The following is an 18,331-nucleotide window of genomic DNA, read 5'->3' on the forward strand; positions in this document are numbered from 1 at the left end:
AGTCACTAACGTTATGGTGTGGGGGCCATTTCAGTAGATTTAATCACTAACGTTATGGTGTGGGGGCCATTTCAGTAGATTTAGTCACTAACATTATGGTGTGGGGGCCATTTCAGTAGATTTAGTCACTAACGTTATGGTTGGGGGGGCCATTTCAGTAGATTTACTCACTAACGTTATGGTGTGGGGGCCATTTCAGTAGATTTACTCATAACTGTTATGGTTAGGGGGGGGCCATTTCAGTAGATTTACTCACTAACGTTATGGTGTGAGGCGAATTTCAGTAAATTTACTCACTAACGTTATGGTGTAAGGGGCCATTTCAGTAGATTTACTCACTAACGTTATGTTGTGGGGGCCATTTCAGTAGATTTAGTCACAACGTTATGGTGTGGGGGCCATTTCAGTAGATTTAGTCACTAACGTTATGGTGTGGGGACCATTTCAGTAGATTTAGTCACTAACGTTATGGTGTGGGGGCCATTTCAGTAGATTTACTCACTAACGTTATGGTGTGGGGGCCATTTCAGTAGATTTAGTCACTAACGTTATGGTGTGGGGGCCATTTCAGTAGATTTAGTCACTAACGTTATGGTGGGGGGGCCATTTCAGTAGATTTAGTCACTAACGTTATGGTGTGGGGGGCCATTTCAGTAGATTTAGTCACTAACGTTATGGTGTGGGGGCCATTTCAGTAGATTTACTCACTAACGTTATGGTGTGGGGGGCCATTTCAGTAGATTTAGTCACTAACGTTATGGTGTGGGGGCCATTTCAGTAGATTTACTCACTAACATTGTTATGGTGTGGGGGCCATTTCGGTAGATTTACTCACTAACGTTGTTATGGTGGGGGCCATTTCAGTAGATTTACTCACTAACGTTATGGTGTGGGGGCCATTTCAGTAGATTTACTCACTAACGTTATGGTGTGGGGCCATTTCAGTAGATTTACTCACTAACGTTATGGTGTGGGGGCCATTTCAGTAGATTTAGTCACTAACGTTATGGTGTGGGGGCCATTTCAGTAGATTTACTCAACGCGTTATGGTGTGGGGGGCCATTTCAGTAGATTTAGTCACTAACGTTATGGTGTGGGGGCCATTTCAGTAGATTTAATCACTAACATTGTTATGGTGTGGGGGCCATTTCAGTAGATTTACTCACTAACGTTATGGTGTGGGGGCCTTTTCAGTAGATTTAATCACTAACATTGTTATGGTGTGGGGGCCATTTCAGTAGATTTACTCACTAACGTTATGGTGTGGGGGCCATTTCAGTAGATTTACTCACTAACGTTATGGTGTGGGGGCCATTTAAGTAGATTTACTCACTAACGTTATGGTGTGGGGGCCATTTCAGTAGATTTACTCACTAACGTTATGGTGTGGGGGCCATTTAAGTAGATTTAGTCACTAACGTTGTTATGGTGTGGGGGCCATTTCAGTAGATTTAGTCACTAACGTTGTTATGGTGTGGGGGCCATTTAAGTAGATTTAGTCACTAACGTTGTTATGGTGTGGGGGCCATTTCAGTAGATTTACTCACTAACATTGTTATGGTGGGGGGCCATTTCAGTAGATTTACTCACCAACGTTATGGTGTGGGGGCCATTTCAGTAGATTTACTCACTAACGTTATGGTGGGGGGCCATTTCAGTAGATTTACTCACTAACGTTATGGTGTGGGGGCCATTTAAGTAGATTTAGTCACTAACGTTGTTATGGTGTGGGGGCCTTTTCGGTAGATTTACTCACTAACATTGTTATGGTGTGGGGGCCTTTTCGGTAGATTTACTCACTAAAATTGTTATGGTGTGGGGGCCTTTTCGGTAGATTTACTCACTAAAATTGTTATGGTGTGGGGGCCTTTTCGGTAGATTTAGTCACTAGCGTTATGGTGGGGGGCCATTTCAGTAGATTTACTCACTAACGTTGTTATGGTGTGGGGGCCATTTCAGTAGATTTACTCACTAAAATTGTTATGGTGTGGGGGCCTTTTCGGTAGATTTAGTCACTAGCGTTATGGTGGGGGGGCCATTTCAGTAGATTTACTCACTAACATTGTTATGGTGTGGGGCCATTTCAGTAGATTTACTCACTAACATTGTTATGGTGTGGGGGCCATTTCAGTAGATTTACTCACTAACGTTATGGTGTGGGGGCCATTTCAGTAGATTTAGTCACTAACGTTGTTATGGTGTGGGGGCCTTTTCGGTAGATTTACTCACTAAAATTGTTATGGTGTGGGGGCCTTTTCGGTAGATTTAGTCACTAACATTGTTATGGTGTGGGGGCCATTTCAGTAGATTTACTCACTAACGTTATGGTGTGGGGGCCATTTCAGTAGATTTAGTCACTAACGTTGTTATGGTGTGGGGGCCTTTTCGGTAGATTTAGTCACTAAAATTGTTATGGTGTGGGGGCCTTTTCGGTAGATTTAGTCACTAACGTTATGGTGTGGGGGCCATTTCAGTAGATTTACTCACCAACGTTATGGTGTGGGGGCCATTTCAGTAGATTTACTCACTAACATTGTTATGGTGTGGGGGCCATTTCAGTAGATTTACTCACTAACGTTATGGTGGGGGGGCCATTTCAGTAGATTTACTCACTAACATTGTTATGGTGTGGGGGCCATTTCAGTAGATTTACTCACTAACATTGTTATGGTGTGGGGGCCATTTCAGTAGATTTACTCACTAACATTGTTATGGTGGGGGCCCTTTCAGTAGATTTACTCACCAACGTTATAGTGTGGGGGCCATTTCAGTAGATTTACTCACTAACGTTATGGTGTGGGGGCCATTTCAGTAGATTTACTCACTAACGTTGTTATGGTGGGGGGCCATTTCAGTAGATTTACTCACTAACATTGTTATGGTGTGGGGGCCATTTCAGTAGATTTAGTCACTAACGTTATGGTGTGGGGGCCATTTCAGTAGATTTAGTCACTAACGTTATGGTGTGGGGGCCATTTCAGTAGATTTAATCACTAACATTGTTATGGTGGGGGCCATTTCAGTAGATTTACTCACTAACGTTATGGTTGGGGGGCCATTTCAGTAGATTTAATCACTAACATTGTTATGGTGTGGGGGCCATTTCAGTAGATTTACTCACTAACGTTATGGTGTGGGGGCCTTTTCAGTAGATTTAATCACTAACATTGTTATGGTGTGGGGGCCATTTCAGTAGATTTACTCACTAACGTTATGGTGTGGGGGCCATTTCAGTAGATTTACTCACTAACGTTATGGTGTGGGGGCCATTTAAGTAGATTTAGTCACTAACATTGTTATGGTGTGGGGGGCCTTTTCGGTAGATTTACTCACTAACATTGTTATGGTGTGGGGCCCTGCTTTTAGGTAGATTACTCACTAACATTGTTATGGTGTGGGGGCCGTTTCGGTAGATTTTACTCACTAAAATTGTTATGGTGTGGGGGGCCCTTTTGGTAGATTTACTCACTAAAATTGTTATGGTGGGGGCCTTTTGGTAGATTTAGTCACTAGCGTTATGGTTGGGGGGCCATTTCAGTAGATTTAATCACTAACATTGTTATGGTGTGGGGGCCATTTCAGTAGATTTACTCACTAACGTTATGGTATTGGGGCCATTTCAGTAGATTTAGTCACTAACGTTGTTATGGTGTGGGGGCCTTTTCGGTAGATTTACTCACTAAAATTGTTATGGTGTGGGGGCCTTTTCGGTAGATTTAGTCACTAACATTGTTATGGTGTGGGGGCCATTTCAGTAGATTTACTCACTAACGTTATGGTGTGGGGCCATTTCAGTAATTTAGTCACAAATAACGTTGTTATGGTGTGGGGCACCCTTGGTTCGATTTACTCACTAAATTGTTATGGTGGGGGGCCTTTTCGGTAGATTTTACCACTAAAATTGTTATGGTGTGGGGGCCTTTTCGGTAGATTTAGTCACTAGCGTTATGGTGTGGGGGCCATTTCAGTAGATTTACTCACCAACGTTATGGTGTGGGGGCCATTTCAGTAGATTTACTCACTAACGTTGTTATGGTGTGGGGGCCATTTCAGTAGATTTACTCACTAACGTTGTTATGGTGTGGGGCCATTTCAGTAGATTTAATCACTAACATTGTTATGGTGTGGGGGCCATTTCAGTAGATTTACTCACTAACGTTATGGTGTGGGGCCATTTCAGTAGATTTAGTCACTAACGTTGTTATGGGTGTGGGGCCTTTTCGGTAGATTTACTCACTAAAATTGTTATGGTGTGGGGGCCTTTTCGGTAGATTTAGTCACTAACATTGTTATGGTGTGGGGGCCATTTCAGTAGATTTACTCACTAACGTTATGGTGTGGGGGCCATTTCAGTAGATTTAGTCACTAACGTTGTTATGGTGTGGGGGCCTTTTCGGTAGATTTACTCACTAACGTTATGGTGTGGGGGCCATTTCAGTAGATTTAATCACTAACATTGTTATGGTGTGGGGGCCATTTCAGTAGATTTACTCACTAACGTTATGGTGTGGGGGCCATTTCAGTAGATTTACTCACTAACATTGTTATGGTGTGGGGGCCATTTCAGTAGATTTACTCACTAACGTTATGGTGTGGGGGCCATTTCAGTAGATTTACTCACTAACGTTATGGTGTGGGGGCCTTTTCAGTAGATTTAATCACTAACATTGTTATGGTGTGGGGGCCATTTCAGTAGATTTACTCACTAACGTTATGGTGTGGGGCTTCAGTAGATTTACTCACTAACGTTATGGTGTGGGGGCCATTTCAGTAGATTTACTCACTAACGTTATGGTGTGGGGGCCATTTAAGTAGATTTAGTCACTAACGTTGTTATGGTGTGGGGGCCTTTTCGGTAGATTTACTCACTAACATTGTTATGGTGTGGGGGCCTTTTCGGTAGATTTACTCACTAAAATTGTTATGGTGTGGGGGCCTTTTCGGTAGATTTACTCACTAACGTTATGGTGTGGGGGCCTTTCAGTAGATTTAATCACTAACATTGTTATGGTGTGGGGGCCATTTCAGTAGATTTACTCACTAACGTTATGGTGGGGGCCATTTCAGTAGATTTACTCACTAACGTTATGGTGTGGGGGCCATTTAAGTAGATTTATCACTAACGTTGTTATGGTGTGGGGCCTTTCGGTAACCTTTTCAGTAGATTTAATCACTAACATTGTTATGGTGTGTAAAATGCCTTTCAGTAGATTTTATCACCAACGTTATGGTGTGGGGCCTTTTCGGTAGATTTACTCACTAAGCGTTATGTGGGGGGGCCATTTCAGTAGATTTAATCACTAACATTGTTATGGTGTGGGGCCATTTCAGTAGATTTTACTCACTAACGTTATGGTGTGGGGCCATTTCAGTAGATTTACTCACTAACGTTATGGTGTGGGGGCCATTTAAGTAGATTTAGTCACTAACGTTGTTATGGTGTGGGGGCCTTTTCGGTAGATTTACTCACTAAAATTGTTATGGTGTGGGGGCCTTTTCGGTAGATTTACTCACTAAAATTGTTATGGTGTGGGGTCTTTTCGGTAGATTTAGTCACTAGCGTTATGGTGTGGGGGCCATTTCAGTAGATTTAATCACTAACGTTATGGTGTGGGGGCCATTTCAGTAGATTTAATCACTAACATTGTTATGGTGTGGGGGCCATTTCAGTAGATTTACTCACTAACGTTATGGTGTGGGGGACATTTCAGTAGATTTAGTCACTAACTTTATGGTGTGGGGGCCATTTCAGTAGATTTAGTCACTAACGTTATGGTGTGGGGGCCATTTCAGTAGATTTAGTCACTAACATTATGGTGTGGGGGCCATTTCAGTAGATTTAGTCACTAACGTTATGTTGTGGGGCCATTTCAGTAGATTTAGTCACTAACATTATGGTGTGGGGCTACTTCAGTAGATTTAGTCACTAACGTTATGTGGTGGGGGCCATTTCAGTAGATTTAGTCACTAACGTTATGGTGTGGGGGCCATTTCAGTAGATTTAGTCACTAACGTGTTATGTTGTGGGGGCCATTTCAGTAGATTTACACACTAACGTTATGGTGTGGGGCCATTTCAGTAGATTTACACACTAACGTTATGGTGGGGGCATTTCAGTAGATTTAGTCACTAACGTTATGGTGTGGGGGCCATTTCAGTAGATTTACACACTAACGTTATGGTGGGGGCCATTTCAGTAGATTTACTCACTAACGTTATGGTGTGGGGCCATTTCAGTAGATTTAGTCACTAACGTTATGGTGTGGGGGCCATTTCAGTAGATTTACTCACTAACGTTATGGTGTGGGGGCCATTTCAGTAGATTTACTCACTAACGTTATGGTGTGGGGGGCCATTTCAGTAGATTTACTCACTAACATTGTTATGGTGGGGGCCATTTCAGTAGATTTACTCACTAACATTGTTATGGTGTGGGGCCATTTCAGTAGATTTACTCACTAACGTTGTTATGGTGGGGGGCCATTTCAGTAGATTTACTCACTAACATTGTTATGGTGTGGGGCCATTTCAGTAGACTTACTCACTAACATTGTTATGGTGGGGGCCATTTCAGTAGATTTACTCACTAACATTGTTATGGTGGGGGCCATTTCAGTAGATTTACTCACTAACATTGTTATGGTGTGGGGCCATTTCAGTAGACTTACTCACTAACATTGTTATGGTGGGGGCCATTTCAGTAGATTTACTCACTAACATTGTTATGGGGGGGGCCGTTTCAGTAGATTTACTCACTAACATTGTTATGGTGGGGGGCCATTTCAGTAGATTTACTCACTAACATTGTTATGGTGTGGGGGCCATTTCAGTAGATTTACTCACTAACATTGTTATGGTGTGGGGGCCATTTCAGTAGATTTACTCACTAACATTGTTATGGTGTGGGGCCATTTCAGTAGATTTACTCACTAACATTGTTATGGTGTGGGGCCATTTCAGTAGATTTACTCACTAACATTGTTATGGTGTGGGGGCCATTTCAGTAGATTTACTCACTAACATTGTTATGGTGTGGGGGCCATTTCAGTAGACTTACTCACTAACGTTCTGGTGTGGGGCCATTTCAGTAGATTTACTCACTAACGTTGTTATGGTGTGGGGGCCATTTCAGTAGATTTACTCACTAACGTTCTGGTGGGGGGGCCATTTCAGTAGATTTATTCACTAACATTGTGGAAACACAATAAGAATGGAAACTAAATGCACACTTCCTGCATTACTGCATTACTTCAAATACTAAGTTACTCCTCTAGTAAACTAGTATTCACATGAAATAAAACAATAAAATATTGAGACCATTCATTACTTACTCTGGGTAACATTCAACACACAAACTGGTTGCTATGGACTCATCACTAGGCTTCCTCCACTTCGCTGTTTAAGCAAAGTGGAATACACGTATAAAAGCATGGGCGTCAGTTTGGTTTGAAATGTTCTGGGGACAGAGACGCATTCCGATTTCAGAAGTACATTTCCAGAGGTGCTGGGTACAATAGCCTACTTTTTTTTCTCTCGCTCTCTTTTGCGCAGGTCATGTAATATCATGGAAAAATATGCACCAAACAAGCCACTTTGAAATTTTTCCTTTTCATGAATACAACAGTCCTCTGGACTGAAAAATGTTGGATGACCCTCCCCTCAACAAAGAATAAAAAGACATGACCCTCCCCTATTTTCCACCGGTGGTCCACTCCATAAATACCGAACGGTCCCTTAGGTAAACACGATATTAATCCACATTCACATCCCAACTATAATATGCACTTTAAGAGGATTTCTGTTTGACTAATTGCTAATTCAACTTTTAACTTTAAAAATGATCTCACTTGTAATCTGTGTTTAATGCAGTGGTAATATGTTCCAGTTTGACATCGCTCTATTCAAGACCACCTTTGTCGAGTCCAAGATCAGGACTAGTCAAGACCAAGTCAAGACACGGGTCCAAAAAGGTTTGAGTCGGAGTCAAGACCGAGTCCAGGACAGAAAAAAATAACGTCCAGGATCTCCGACGATATGTGATTCTCCATTTTAAACATCACTGCAGGTTGACTGCTTATAGTAGCAGAGGTTGATTGTGGGCGACGATACGGTCGTGCTTAGCTTGCCGAAACTCTACTGCCGAAGTTGCTGGCTGGCTCGGCAACGTTAGCTAATATCCAATAGCATGCGTACAAGCTAACTATAGGCAGTTAGCTTTGTGTGTAACATAACAATTCATTCAATAAAATGATAGTCAAAAGGAGCACTAACGCCACAGGTCTTATGTTGACAACTAGGACGCAGATATAGGAAACTCCAAAGGCAGTCGTAATATTTACCTAGCAGGCTAGGCTAACGCTGTTGCGCTAACGTTAGCAAACGTCGGCGTAGCGTTAGCTAGCTGTCTAAACTTGTGAAAAGCCGAACAACATCCCCGTCCAAGTTGTGTTTCACTTTCCCTCCAATATCATTATACACATAATAAAGACACCTGGACTGGGTCGAGACCTAAAGCCATATTTGGCAAGACCAGGAGCAGAGACCAAGACAAGTTCAAGTCCAAATACCTGCGAGTCCGAGACAAGTCCGGTCTTGGAAGTTAGGTTGGAAGGACAGTTTTCTTTATGACATTAGTTTTAGGTAAAAGTAGGGTGAAGCGTCTCAGGAAGGCTTGCCCAGTGGTGTGATGGTGGTCTGTCATGTGTTAATGTCAAAGGTCATCATGTGAAGTGGGGTGGAATTTATTTCATCATTCTATTTGCCAAATGATAAGCAGACATCTTCTAATTAATATTCCCTAATATTGTACCTTTTCTCATAGAACTAAAATCTCTACTCAGGTCACTTAGATTGTTAAACAACAAAACAAGTATTAAACTTGTAGAAACTGTAGAGCTTTTTTCCCCTGAAACCTCTGCCTACTTGCAAATGCTGGAAGTTTAGCATCCACGTTAAAATGGACTAACAACCACCAAAGTGCAACGGAGGTTCAGAGAAATTACGGGAGAAAAAGATTAAGAATCTACAGGCAGATGCCTCAAAATGTGCCAAATTTCTGACATGTTTGGGGCTTTAATAACTGCTTCAACATCAGCATTACCTGAAATAGAGGAAGGAGGAGAAGTGGCTGGCTATACAGAGAAGCAGAAACAGCATCATGACGTGGAAGAAGCCGAGGAGGAGGAGAGTGACCATGACAGGGCCATGGGAGCGAGTGAGGAAAAGATGGAAGAGAGAGTAGAAGACGACGTGGTGAGGATTAGGCAAATTAATAGGCACTCTCAGGAAGGGAGGGAGGCTGTGTGTGTGTGTGTGTGTGTTTGTGTGTGTATGTGTGCGTGCGTAATGTGCGCCTCATGTCATAACGACAACAAGCAGTTTGGCTGTAACATTAAAGTTAGTGGCTGTCAGGTAACCTAACTGCTTAAAGCCCATGTTGCAAGTTTAATTTTCCAACGAATTTGTGGTAATTGCTTGTTGGTAATAAACATTTAAACTGTTATTCATATATTTGAAAAGCAGTCAATCTGCAGTGATGTTTGAAATGGAGACACATGGATGTGTTAGCTGTCGAGGTTAGCTCGCCGAAGCTGCTTGCTGGCTTTGCAACGTTAGCTAATGTCCGCTAGCATACGTACAGGCTAACTATAGCCAGTTAGCTTTGTGTGTAACTAACAAAAACTCACCCATCTCGTAGGAGCGAAGTTTAACGTTTCATTCAATAAAGTTATGGTACAAAAGGAGCACTAACGCCACAGGTCTTGGGTTAAAAACGTGGGTACGATATAGGAAACTCTCAAGGGCAGTTGTAATATTTACCTAGCCGTCTAGGCTAACACTGTTGCGCCAACGTTAGCGAAACGTCGGTAGCGTTAGCTAGCTAGCTGTCTAAACTTGAGAAAAGCTGAACAGCATCCCCGTCCAAGTAATAAATAAACACCAGGCAAATATGTTGTTACTGGAGCTAGTAGGCTATCATCAAAACGTGAGATATCTAATCATGATATCAATCATAGCTATGTGTTTACAACCATCGGGGGCAGGCCAGCTGACAGTCTTGCCTGGGCCCGGGACGAGATAAGCTTAGATGGGCCCCCCGCGCCCAGATCTCTCCTTTTTCCTTGCTCTTCCTCTCCCCTGCTCTTCCTCTCCTGTTCCTCTCCTCTCCTGTTCATCTCCTGTACCTCTCCCCTGCTCTTCCTCTCCTGTTCCTCTCCTCTCCTGTTCATCTCCTGTACCTCTCCTCTGCTCTTCCTCTCCTGGTCCTCTCCTCTCCTCTTCCTCTCCTGCTCCTCTCCTATGCTCTTCCTCTCCTATGCTCTTCCTCTCCTCTGATCTTCCTCTAATCTGATCTTCCTCTCCTCTCCTCACATCTCTCACTGAAATTAATGTGATCAGTCTCTGATCCATCCTGCTCAGACTCTCCGACAGGGCAGCGGGCCCCTCCCGCAGATCTCTCTCTCTCTCTCTCTCTCTCTCTCTCTCTCTCTCTCTCTCTCTCTCTCTCTCTCTCTCACCGGTAGCCTGACTCTGTCCCTCCGTTGCGAGGCAGCGGGCCCCTCCCGCATCACTCTCTCTGTCACCTGACAGCAGCTGGATCTCTCTCCTCTCTGTCTCATCCTCTCTGACGGAGCTACCAAACTCAACTCTTTCTGTCAGAGAGAACGTGTTGTCTCAGGCTTTTATACAAGCTAATGGACGTTAACATGAGAGCTGGCCTGTTAGCTTACGTTACAAGGCTCGTAAACGTTGGCTGCGCTGGTTCTTACTTTGCTATACGTTGACAGTTCCAGCTTCACCGTCACCACCTTTTTTTAAAAATATTTGTTTAGAAAATCTCTAAGGCCTCTATTTTCTTCTTCTCTTTTCCTTCCTTTTCTGAGCACCGGACTTGTGCTGACCGGACATTTTGAGCGTACTGAACTTCAAATCTACTGAAAACAACATCAACTTTTGATAAGTGGCCAAACCATTTTTGTGTTGGGGGTGGGGGGGTTCTTGACCACTATTTCAAGGACAATTAGGAAGAAAACAAATAAAAAGCTTTTATGTAACTCAAATATTACATATTCTTTTCCACAAATAGGCCTATTTAAAAAAATGCTTTTCAATTATTCCATAATTTAATGAGGGCCCAGTTCTGGCCCCCCCCCCCCTACTGTGGGCCCGGGACAACAGACCCATTTGTCCCCCCCTATCGGCGGGCGTGATCGGGGGATTTCACAGGTGGGACTGGCAAGTTAGCACATAGCTAGCATGATGCCTTGTATTTTCTAGATCTAGCTAGATAAGTTTAGCGGTACTTATCTGAACTAACAACATGATCACTGTCACTAGATAAAAATTAAACATTGTAGTAGTTTACAGTTACAGTACCAGGCTGATACACGTCTCCCCAACGTGACGTCATCACCGAATTGCGGAAGAAAAAACACTAATACCAAAAACCTGACAAAAATGACAAAAACTCGCATTTAACACTATTTGGAGACATTTTTAACGATGATATACATATATTGAGTGCTATATGTACCTATTAATCAACAGTGGTGGTTAACTTGCAACATGGACTTTAAGCTTACATTGAAAATGCTAGCAGTTAGCCTGTTGGGTAGCTGAAAAGTCTGTGTGATCTATAAAATCAGTGTGGATATAAGCATCGGTGTTCCTTGAATTGCTTAGTTAGCTTCTCTTGTATTGGTACTTTTTTTCAGAGCATATACTACTCTAAGCTTTATTGTAGCTTTTAGGAAGGGTTATGGTTATTGTATTTAGCAGACAAAGTGACAAAATATGAATCTTACAATAGTTAAAATTAAAAGTAAACAGTTTTTAAAAGTTGCTAAGCCAATATTAAGTAAAATAGTAATAATAACAACTAGACAATTCCGCAAGAAATTTTGACAGTGTGCCTACTACTTGGTGCACATCCGAATAACACTAGTTAACAGTAAATCTGCTGTTTGACATTTCCTGAAATGTGAGGACAACACAGCCAAAAGTAAAGAGTCTACATGATAGGTTTGTGTGTCAGAACTTGTTGCTAAGGTTATTTCTACAGTGAGGGAGTAGAGGAGGGAGGGGGAGACTATCTTCCATGGGTCAAACATATCCATGTAATGAAAATTATACCTCTTAAGTTTGTTTTGTAATTAAAAAAACGTGGTTCCAAGCGGCAAAATATTATCATTACAAGAGAGAAAAAGTCTGGCGAATGCATTGATGTGGTTTTTATGTTTGTGGTGTCAAATATATGCGACACAGAGCAGGTAACAAACAGGGAACCGTCTGCGTCCTTCCAGATAATTTGTGTCATTGTTTCTGTCGGCAGTTGGTATGAACAGAGCCAAAAGTTTAAGTCCAGTGGATTCCATAGTTACATGTCTGCGACTGGCAACTGGACGATACATAAACTGTGATTTGGTAGAAACCGTGCTTGATATCAGAATGCCCATTCAGCCCAATAAAGGCCAAATCTTGTCTTTGGTTTAAACCTTTAATTATTTTTCTACATTATACTATGGTGCTACAGTATGGCCCCAAATAGGGGTTGTTTTGAGCTATGTTAAGCATTTCCCCGAAGATTTCCCATTAAAGTCTATGGGAAAATTTCACGCAGTTTTTTGCCGATTTCATGAAAACCGCACAGCAAATCTCTTAGAAAAGTCATAGCACACCAGTCCCGATCATTGCACACGTTTTGATGTATTTATTTGCATGTGTTGGCAACGCTCCGTGACTAGTAGCGGGACAAAAATGTGGAAAATAAATATGCAGAATAAAAGCCATTCTGCCGATTCCTGCTGTTGCAGCACATCGGCACACTGAATAATGGCAATAATAAAAAATATCAATAATAAAAATACCATGAATATACAAATCATAACTCACTACATTAGGCATCTCCTATCATAGAATGCACGCATCCGCGCCATGGTCCACGCACACTCCACGGTCAAGAGCGCAAAGAAAAACACTGACGTAAATAGTACCTGTACTGTCGTATTACATCCCAGTCACACACTTATGTACTGTCTGTCGTCACACTGAGAAAATTGTAAAGTCACACACAAAGCATTTATTTAGGACGTTACGATAATTATTTCATGCTTCGAAAGGACAAGACATAATTTAAGACCTTTGTAAATGAAATGTGTAACTTTGTGAACGTTATTCAAGACTTTTAAGGCCTCACCCCCAAATATTATCATTACAAGAGAGATAAAAATCTGGCGAACGCATTGATGTGGATTTTATGTTTGTGGTGTCAAATATATGCGAAACAGAGCAGGTAACAAACAGGGCACCGTCTGCGTCCTTCCAGATAATTTGTTTCATCGTTTCTATCGGCAGTTGGTATGAATAGAGCCAAAAGTTTAAGTCCAGTGGATTCCATGGTAACATGTCTGCGACCGAAGATTTCCTACATTTTGACCAACAATGATGTATGAAGAGTGAAAACTGTAGGTGAGAGAGCAATTTCTTTGGAACATTTTCAGAGGATCGTACTACATGTTTCACCCTGTGTCCTGCCCTCTAACTCTCAACATTCTGTACCCATAAACACACATATTGGAAAATCTATGCAGTTTTTTGCCGATTTCATGAAAACCGCATGGCAAATCTCTTAGAAAAGTCATAGCACACCAGTCCTGATCATTGCACACGTTTTGATGTATTTATGTGCATGTGTTGGCAACGCTCCATGACTAGTAGCAGGATAAAAATGTGGCAAATAAATATAAAAAAACAAATACCATAAATATACAAATCAGTTGATTTTAAACCAGAAAAAAAATAAATTTAAGAGACTTTGAGTAAGAGTCAGAGACGTATGGAGACATCAACAAAACCTGAGGAGCCAAGAAGTATTTTACAACTAGAAATGTCATTTTTTCTGATGTAGAGGACATTTTAACTGAGGTATCATTTAAAATGAGGAAACAAAGTCCATACTCAAGGTGCCACTCCTCATCCTGGCATGACTCAAAACTTGATAACCCCTCCCTGGATTGTATAATGACAATAAAGCTGAACCTTGAACCTGGATCCCTTGATAAGACAGTCGTCACTGAGAGGTGAAATGGCGCAGAAAGAAGTTCAGCTGAACTGGGAAACCTTCTCTTGTTCCATCTGTCTGGATCTACTGAAGGATCCGGTGACTACTCCCTGTGGACACAGCTACTGCATGAACTGTATTAAAAGCCACTGGGATGAAGAGGATCGTAAGTACAGCTACAGCTGCCCTCAGTGCAGGAAGACGTTCACACCAAGGCCTGTCCTGTTGAAAAGCACCATGTTAGCAGATTTAGTGGAGGAGCTGAAGAAGACTGGACTCCAAGCTGCTCCTGCTGATCACTGCTATGCTGGAGCTGAAGATGTGGCCTGTGATGTCTGCACTGGGAGAAAACTCAAAGCACACAAGTCCTGTCTGCAATGTCTGGCTTCTTACTGTGAGAAACACCTTCAGCTTCATTATGAATCAGCTCCATTCAAGAAACACAAGCTGGTGGAGCCGTCCAAGAAGCTCCAGGAGAACGTCTGCTCTCGGCATGATGAGGTGATGAAGATGTTCTGTCGTACTGCAGCCTGCAGCAGCAGGATGTGTTTACGAGGAAGTATGGCAGCTTGATGATGAGTAAAGGTGCAGCAAAGGGTCAAAATAGTCGCCTGTTAGGCACAACGTGACGCCGAGTGAAGTGTAAAATAAATTAATAAATGGCGGCATGTAATTAATGCGATAAAAAAAAAATGTACGCGTTATGTTCGGCCCTTAATCGCATCGCGATTAGCTCGTTAATGCTGACAGCCCTAGTTTGTATATTATCTGTTGTATGTTTATTGTTATCGGGCCCCCTCTGAAAAGCTTTTAGTAGCTGATTTGGGGTTTCCCATTTGACGCGGCCTACATATGATCACGGTACCTTCTGAAATTGTGTTTAATGATACAATGATGACGTGTGAAATAAACGAAACAATGAACAAAAAATAGGCTTCTCTGCTTCACTGTTACTGTATCTGCTGTCTGACGTTAACGTGACTGATTTATTTGAGCTGTTTTTCTTACCTAGGATTATGTGAGCTAGGATTTAGTTTCCCTCAGGTGTTTGAGTCAGATAAGAACCAGTTAGAGTTAAGGTTGCTTTATATTTTACTCTGTCAAGAGCTGTAAAGCTATAAAGTTTGATTAACTTAATTACAGAACCACTCAGTCATTTAGTAAACTGGGGAGCCTTCTCCAAGCCCTCTGATTCTAAGAAGAGTTTACCTCCTAAAAGCTGAAGTCAGCAGAGTTTTTAAATGAGAAATGAGCTCTGTTGTAAACTAGTGTTGCTGCGTTCCTTATCATGTAATTTTTCTTTTTACATCAGTACAAACTGCAGCTGCTCTTACATAGTACGTACTGTTGTCTGCAGTACAGTCTGCAGACAGTCGGGAGATAAAACTCTGTGATAACATCACAGCTTAAACTTTGAGCCTCTTGCTCAGATATGCTGCACAGAGGATTGTGGGTCAGAAAAGCACACTGGCTTGCATACTGCAAAATCCGACCGGAAGCTTTAGAACATATATTTGGCATAGTGCTTTTGACATACTATGTATTGGGACAAACTAAATCTTTTCTTGTCATACTAATGGTAGTATGGGCATAGCAACACAGCCAGTATCTCTCTCAAAGCACTCCTCTTCCAGGAATGAAAAAAACTTGATAAACCCCCCCCTCCTCTTCCTCCTCTCAAACACAGCCAGCTCCACTCTGTGCTCATATTTCCTTGTTCCCTCCCCTTCAGAGCTACAGTTTGCAGAGGGGTGTAACAAACATGCTGGGGGATTACAACAGTGTATCACTGCTGTGTTTAGATCAGAGCTCAGACTAGTTTCACTTCTGAGGAAGTGAGACTCAGACAGTCGTTGTTACTGACCGAGAGGTGAAATGGCGCAGAAAAGAATTAAGCTGGACCGGGAAACCTTCTCTTGTTCCATCTGTCTGGATCTACTGAAGGATCCGGTGACTACTACCTGTGGACACAGCTACTGCATGAACTGTATTAAAAGCCACTGGGATAAAGAGGATCATAAGGACAGCTACAGCTGCCCTGAGTGCAGGAAGACTTTCACACAGAGGCCTGTCCTGCTGAAAAGCACCATGTTAGCAGATTTAGTGGAGGAGCTGAAGAAGACTGAACTCCAAGCTGCTCCTGCTGATCACTGCTATGCTGGAGCTGAAGATGTGGCCTGTGATGTCTGCACCGGGAGAAAACTCAAAGCACACAAGTCCTGTCTGCAATGTCTGGCTTCTTATTGTGAGCTACACCTTCAGCCTCATTATGAATCAGAGACATTCAAGAAACACAAGCTGGTGGAGCCGTCCAAGAAGCTCCAGGAGAACGTCTGCTCTCGTCATGATGAGGTGATGAAGATTTTCTGCCGTACTGATCAGCAGCTTATCTGTTATCTCTGCTTAATGGAGGAACATAAAGGCCACGACATAGTCTCAGCTGCAGCAGAGAGAGCTGAGAGGCAGAGAGAGCTCGAGGGGAGTCGACAGACCATCCAGCAGAGAATCCAGGACAGAGAGAAAGATGTGAAGCTGCTTCAACAGCAGGCGGAGGCCATCGATCTCTCTGCTGATAAAGCAGTGGAGGACAGCAAGAAGATCTTCACTGAGCTGATCCGTCTCCTGGAGAAAAGAAGCTCTGATGTGAAGCAGCAGGTCAGATCCCAGCAGAAAAGTGAAGTGAGTCGAGTCAAAGAGCTTCAGGAGAAGCTGGAGCAGGAGATCACTGAGCTGAAGAGGAAAGACGCTGAGCTGGAGAAGCTCTCACACACAGAGGATCTCAACCAGTTTCTACACAACTACCCCTCACTGTCACCACTCAGCCAATCAACATCCAGCATCCCTATCCGTCCTCTGAGCTGCTTTGAGAACGTGACAGCAGCCGTGTCAGAAGTCAGAGATAAACTACAGGACGTCCTGAGAGAGAAGTGGACAAACGTCTCAATGACAGGGACTGAAGTGGACGTTTTACTGCCACAACCAGAGCCCAAGACCAGAGCTGGATTCTTAAAATATTCACGTGAAATAACACTGGATCCAAACACAGCACACACACGGCTGTTGTTATCTGAGGAGAACAGGAAAGCAACATTAATGAGACAACGTCAGTCTTATTCTAGTCACCCAGACAGATTCACTAAAATGTATCAGGTCCTGAGTAGAGAGAGTCTGACTGGACGTTGGTACTGGGAGGTGGAGAGGAATAGAGAAGTTTCTGTAGCAGTCGCATACAAGAATATCAGGAGAGCAGGGGGGTCAGGTGAATGTGGATTTGGATTCAATGACAAATCTTGGGCGTTACATTGTTACAACAACAAATATATATTTTTGTCCAACAATGTCCAAACTCCCGTCTCAGGTCCTTGGTCCTCCAGAGTAGGAGTGTACCTGGATCACAGTGCAGGTATTCTGTCCTTCTACAGCGTCTCTGAAACCATGACTCTCCTCCACAGAGTCCAGACCACATTCACTCAGCCGCTATATGCTGGACTAATGGTTTATTGTTCGTATGGAGCCTCTGCTGAGTTGTGTAAACTGAAATAGACAGAAGTCATTTAAGGGTTATATTCTGTGTTTTAACTCTTTGACTTATTTATTCTCCATGTTTGTTGCTGAGAGCTGATTGTTGTGACATTTTATTTTTTTTCATGATACTTTTTGGGCCTTTTCTGCCTTTATTTTGGTAGAACAGCTAGGTGAGAAAGGGGAGAGTGAGAGAGAGGGAACCCTAGACCTCTGCGTCAAGGCTTAAACCTCTCAGTATATGTGCGCCTGCTCTACCCACTGACCCAACCCGGCCACTTTTAAACATTTTTTGTCAGTGTTTTTGAGGGTTTTCCATGTGTCAAGTATTTTTCTTATTTTTTTTTTTGCAACATTTGCCATTGATTTGCTTTTATCAACGTTTTTGTAAATTAGTTTGACGTTTTTGTCTCTTGTATTGGCATTTTAGAAGTGATTAGATGTTTTTTGTTTGTTGAGAAAACCATTCGGGGAGCCCCAGAAGCTCTCAATGTGCTCAGTTGAAATCTGTTATTTTACCTTTGATTGTTGAAACATGACGACATGTTAAAAAAGATCTTTACCGAGATGATCTGTAGATATTAGCTGTTGTTTGTTATTCATGTATTTCTACACGTTCTGTATCTGCGGGACAGGAAGATGTCTGTTAAATAGCGGTGTCTTGTAATCCCATGTGGGACGGGCCAAATGTTTGGTGCGACACAGAAATCAAATCAAACTAAAAGTGTATTTAGTTTCTCTTCCACTGCA

The 18,331-nt window shown here is 42.5% G+C and overlaps 1 protein-coding gene across 1 annotated transcript; it reads left to right on the top strand.

Moving 5' to 3' along the window:
* The first annotated feature begins 14,083 nt into the window (after positions 1-14,083).
* LOC120563007 (E3 ubiquitin/ISG15 ligase TRIM25-like) lies at positions 14,084-17,670 on the top strand. Its single transcript, XM_039807011.1, has 2 exons — positions 14,084-14,560; positions 16,412-17,670. Exons 1-2 carry the CDS (start codon positions 14,084-14,086, stop codon positions 17,600-17,602), a joined length of 1,668 nt encoding a protein of 555 aa, XP_039662945.1. The 3' UTR covers positions 17,603-17,670.
* Positions 17,671-18,331: the final 661 nt, after the last annotated feature.

The sequence above is a fragment of the Perca fluviatilis genome, chromosome 7 (assembly GCF_010015445.1).
Source record: "Perca fluviatilis chromosome 7, GENO_Pfluv_1.0, whole genome shotgun sequence".
Classification (NCBI taxonomy): domain Eukaryota; kingdom Metazoa; phylum Chordata; class Actinopteri; order Perciformes; family Percidae; genus Perca; species Perca fluviatilis.

Excerpts from the sequence above, each read along its gene's own strand:
- LOC120563007 (XM_039807011.1), top strand. The coding sequence starts at position 14,084 with ATGGCGCAGAAAGAAGTTCAGCTGAACTGGGAAACCTTCTCTTGTTCC. Across the intron at positions 14,561-16,411 it reads TCTGCTCTCGGCATGATGAG|GTGATGAAGATTTTCTGCCG; the intron begins GTGATGAAGATG and ends CGTCATGATGAG.